The sequence below is a fragment of the Anopheles gambiae genome, chromosome 2 (assembly GCF_943734735.2).
Source record: "Anopheles gambiae chromosome 2, idAnoGambNW_F1_1, whole genome shotgun sequence".
Classification (NCBI taxonomy): Eukaryota; Metazoa; Arthropoda; class Insecta; order Diptera; family Culicidae; genus Anopheles; species Anopheles gambiae.
Genome location: NC_064601.1, coordinates 97408845 through 97413446, shown reverse-complemented (window position 1 = coordinate 97413446; position 4602 = coordinate 97408845). Strand labels below are relative to the sequence as shown.

The following is a 4602-nucleotide window of genomic DNA, read 5'->3' as shown; positions in this document are numbered from 1 at the left end:
TCTCATGTGGTCAGATAGTTGAGCGGCGCATTGTTGTGTCAGAGATAATTATTATCGACGCCTGAACGCACGGGCTGGGTAAAAGAGGCTGGGAAAATAATTTATCATGTTTACACGTGTATCCTTTGTTTATTGGCATTTTTTTAAATGCGGAATTGAATTTTTCTATTAAGTTTTTACTGCTCATTTTTGAAATGTTACTGTACAAATAGCCAGTTATAATAATTTTGCTAAAATTAATTAGTCTTTTTCACAGTTGGCGTGTTCCGATTCCTTTTGCAAAGTGTTCTATACAACTTTCTTAATCCCGACCTAATGACGAATAAGATAGTCAGAAATACTGCTCCAATAAACAAGTAGACGTCCAAATTGTTGTAATGAACGAAGTTAAGGTCTTGCGCAGAAGATATGAGATGCTTTGCGCCATCGTGCCTGATGACGTATTCAACCCAAAATTTAGCTGTATCCATTGGCGCCAGGGGTTGATCTCTCATTCGACGAGAGATAGTCTTCAAGTTTGCGGCATAGCTGAAGGATAAATTATTTTATTAGAAACTGTTAACCAAGTTGAGCAATAACACATACCTTGGGTCACCGAGAACGGTGGTGATCGCTTTGCTGAATGTTTGTTCGTTGAGCTCGTTATAGGTAACTCCGATACCCCAGCCCGATTGTTCCGCTCGTGCCATGTTCAGCAGTTGATCGCCGAAAATCGGAATGCCCACGATCGGCACACCGTGATAGATCGATTCGGTGCAACTCAGCAGACCACCGTGTGTAATGAACAGCTTGACGTTCGGGTGTGCCAGGATATCGTCCTGAGGGAACCATTTTCCGATCAAGAATTTCTTCTTATCGACCACAAGTGTATCGTCGTCCCATTTCCAGATGATGTTTTGTTTAAGACTTGAGAGCACCTTAATGACGTCGTTTCGCTTTTGCTTGTCCATTTTGGATGGTTTAAGGTTAGATCCCATCGAAAAGTAGATAACACCGTGTTCTGATTGTTCGATAAAGGATTTGATGTCCTTGGGAAGAAATAGAGGCGGTTCGTAAGCGAAAGAGTTCAATGAGCGTGTGCTGTAAGACTTACCTCAGGAAGAGGGTTTACTTTACGGTTGACATGGAACCCACCAATCTCAATCAGGTTTGGCAGATATGGTCGGGGGAAGCTCAAGCTGAAATGACTGTTGATCAACACGAGCGAGACACCGTGGCGGCGCATCTCATCCAGTGAGCGAGTGGCGTTGGGAAAGTAGTGGTCATAATGCTTCTGATGTATCGGATTGCTCATAGCGCTGATTATGGTTCCATCAAACGCAGAAAATAGTACGTTACCGAGCCGTTGCCAGAAGTTCATCTTATCAGTAAAGCTTAACATCGGATGCGGCACGTACGATAAGGGCTGCGGGGAACCGGTGAGCGAATTTACCCACGGAGATGCACCGAACGGTGACATGCCGACAACTGGACAGTTGAACCGATCGGCAAAGCCAAGCAACGCATCATCTAGGAATATTTCTAGGATTACAAGATCGAACGTTTCGTCCGATTGCAGCAAGGCTTGAACTTCCGGTGATGAGAGCGTAGTGTTGGTGATTGCATTTGCGAAATTTCCAAGCTTTGTCATTTTCTGCACAATACTGTTATCGATGTTATCAAAGACTTTGTCCATTGCAGCTGAAATTGTGGTACAAAGAGAGTTAATATTTTTTCAATAGAAGAACATGGCTTCATTTGCATACCTTCAAACAATCCTGTTTTGTAATCAATCTTTACATCGCGGTACGTCTTGGGAGCATTTTTAAGCGGAAACGGGCTCATCATTGTCACCTAAGATGGTGCGATAATATGAATGTATAGTAATTAAATCGTTAATTTACCAGTAGTATACCTCGTGCCCATCTTGTGCCAACTCTTTCATGAGTGCAGAACCAAGAATCCAGTGCGATTTGGAGCTAGTAGGAAAGATGCCAAGAATTTTAGCTGATTCCACCACCACACTGTTGTGCCCTATCGCAAACACCAGGCATAGGAGTGCCACCGAGGCAACATTATTTTTGCCGCCTAGCATTTCGTATCACTCTAAAAATACACAGCGATCACCAGGTTCAATTGATGTTAATCATAGCACGGTCAACGTTGGACCGAAATCGAATCGACTGAACGAACATATACCATATGCGAGGAGTTTTTTTGGTGTTCGCTTCGTAATAATGATTACGCAGCGAATTCGAGAAATGTTGCATATCATCGCTGCCCTCATCCATCCCTTATCTCTAGACACGCGCCAGTGTGGCCCAAGTGTTGATTGTTATTCTGATTATCATTAGACTTTAAATTTACTCGAAGAGAGAGGTATGCATCCTTGTGTTGTAATGAATGGACGAAGGTGGATTGTCTCACAATCATTAATTATTTTGTTGCATTTTTATATTTTTTGTACATTTGTGGTTTTGTTTACAAAACTCTGGTGAGTTTAATACTTATATTTGTTACATTTTAAATCATTTTACCATAAAAAGTTTAAATGTGTCGTTAGATTTCAAATGTCGTTAGGCTAGTTTTTATTATTGTGTTAAAATTAATTCGTCTTTTTGACAGTTGAAGAGTTCCGATTCCTTTTACAAAGAGCTCTGTAGAGCTTTCTAAAACTCAATCTAACAACGAACACGATCGTTAGAAACACTGCCACAATAAATAGGTAGACGTCCAAATTGTTGTACTGAACGAAATTAAGATCTTGCGCGGAAGATATGAGATGCTTTGCGCCATCGTGCCTGAGGACGTACTCAACCCAAAATTTAGCTGTATCCATTGGTGCCAGGGGTTGATCTCTCATTCGACGGGAAATCGTCTTGACGTTTGCAGCATAACTGAAATATAAAATCTTAGTTCGAAACTGTTCAAGTCAAGTTGAACGATAACACATACCTTGGGTCACCGAGAACGGTGGTGATCGCTTTGCTGAACGTTTGTTCGTTGAGCTCGGTGTAGGTTACACCGATACCCCAGCCTGACTGTTCCGCTCGTGCCATGTTCAGCAGTTGATCGCCGAAAATCGGAATGCCCACGATCGGCACACCGTGATAGATCGATTCGGTGCAACTCAGCAGACCACCGTGTGTAATGAACAGCTTGACGTTCGGGTGTGCCAGGATATCGTCCTGAGGGAACCATTTTCCGATCAAGAACTTCTTCTTATCGACCACAAGTGTATCGTCGTCCCATTTCCAGATGATGTTTTGTTTAAGACTTGAGAGCACCTTAATGACGTCGTTTCGCTTTTGCTTGTCCATTTTGGATGGTTTAAGGTTAGATCCCATCGAAAAGTAGATAACACCGTGTTCTGATTGTTCGATAAAGGATTTGATGTCCTTGGGAAGAGATAGAGACGGTTCGTAAGCGAAAGTGTTCAATGAGCGAGTGCTGTAAGACTTACCTCAGGAAGAGGGTTCACTTTACGATTGACATGGAACCCACCGACCTCGATCAGGTTTGGCAGATATGGTCGGGGGAAGCTCAAGCTGAAATGACTGTTGATCAACACGAGGGAGACTCCGTGGCGGCGCATCTCATCCAGTGAGCGAGTGGCGTTGGGAAAGTAGTGGTTGTAATGTCTCTGCTGTATTGGATTGCACATGGCAGTGAGAAGGGTTTCATCAAACGCAGTAAACAGTACGTTACCGAGCCGTTGCCAGAAGTTCATCTTATCAGTAAAACTTGACATTGGATGCGGTACGTACGATAAGGGCTGCGGAGAACCGGTGAGCGAATTCACCCACGAGGAAGCACCAAAGGTTGACATGCCGACAACTGGACAGTTGAACCGATCGGCAAAGCCAAGCAACGCATCATCTAGGAATATTTCTAAGATCAGTAGATCAAAAGTCTCGTCGGAATGTATCAGTGTTTGAACTTCCGGCGATGAGAGCGTAGTGTTGGTGATTTCATTCACAAAAGTCCCTAGCTCCATCATTTTCTCCACAATACTGTCATCGATTTTTTCAAACACTTCATCCATTATATCTGAAAGCGAGGTGCAACATGAAAGTGATGAATTTATAAACTTTTAATTCAAAAGACTTGTCGCGTGCTCGTACCATCAAACAGATTCGTGTTGTATGCAATGTTAACATCCCGGTACGTCTTGGGAGCATTTTTCAACGGGAACGGGCTTATCATTGTTACCTAAGATTGTCACACGATAAACAAAACACTTAATCACATAAATCCACTTTGATCCGTTGATAGACTTTACCTCGTGTCCATCTTGAGCCAACTCTTTCAAGAGCGAAGAACCAAGAATCCAGTGCGATTTGGAGGCGGTGGGGAAGATGCCAAGAATTTTGGCCGATTCCACCTCTACACGATTGTTCCCTATCACAAATGCCAGGCATAGGAATGCCACCGCGACAACATTATTTTTGGTACGTATCATTTCGTATCACACAACGGCCACTAGGTTCAATTGATGTTAATCATAGCACGGTCAACGCTAGACTGAAATCGAATCGACCGAACGAGCAGACACAATCTGTGAAGAGTTGGTGTTTTTTGCTGCGTAATGATGAGTGTGTAGTAGTGTTGAGACTTATTGCA

General features: G+C 43.0%; 2 protein-coding genes across 2 annotated transcripts; both read right to left on the bottom strand.

Annotated features, from left to right (window-relative positions):
- Positions 1 to 109: 109 nt before the first annotated feature.
- LOC5667148 (UDP-glycosyltransferase UGT4) lies at positions 110 to 2277 on the bottom strand. Its single transcript, XM_061649548.1, has 5 exons — positions 1895 to 2277; positions 1746 to 1833; positions 1094 to 1680; positions 586 to 1028; positions 110 to 528 (listed from the first exon to the last, which is right to left on the bottom strand). The coding sequence occupies exons 1-5, from the start codon at positions 2072 to 2074 to the stop codon at positions 237 to 239; spliced, it is 1590 nt and encodes a 529-aa protein (XP_061505532.1). The 5' UTR covers positions 2075 to 2277; the 3' UTR covers positions 110 to 236.
- A 138-nt stretch (positions 2278 to 2415) lies between these two features.
- On the bottom strand, positions 2416 to 4548 carry LOC1276885 (UDP-glycosyltransferase UGT5). The gene is made up of 5 exons (XM_316292.5): positions 4262 to 4548; positions 4104 to 4191; positions 3443 to 4029; positions 2935 to 3377; positions 2416 to 2876 (listed from the first exon to the last, which is right to left on the bottom strand). The coding sequence occupies exons 1-5, from the start codon at positions 4439 to 4441 to the stop codon at positions 2585 to 2587; spliced, it is 1590 nt and encodes a 529-aa protein (XP_316292.5). The 5' UTR covers positions 4442 to 4548; the 3' UTR covers positions 2416 to 2584.
- Between the last annotated feature and the right edge of the window lie 54 nt (positions 4549 to 4602).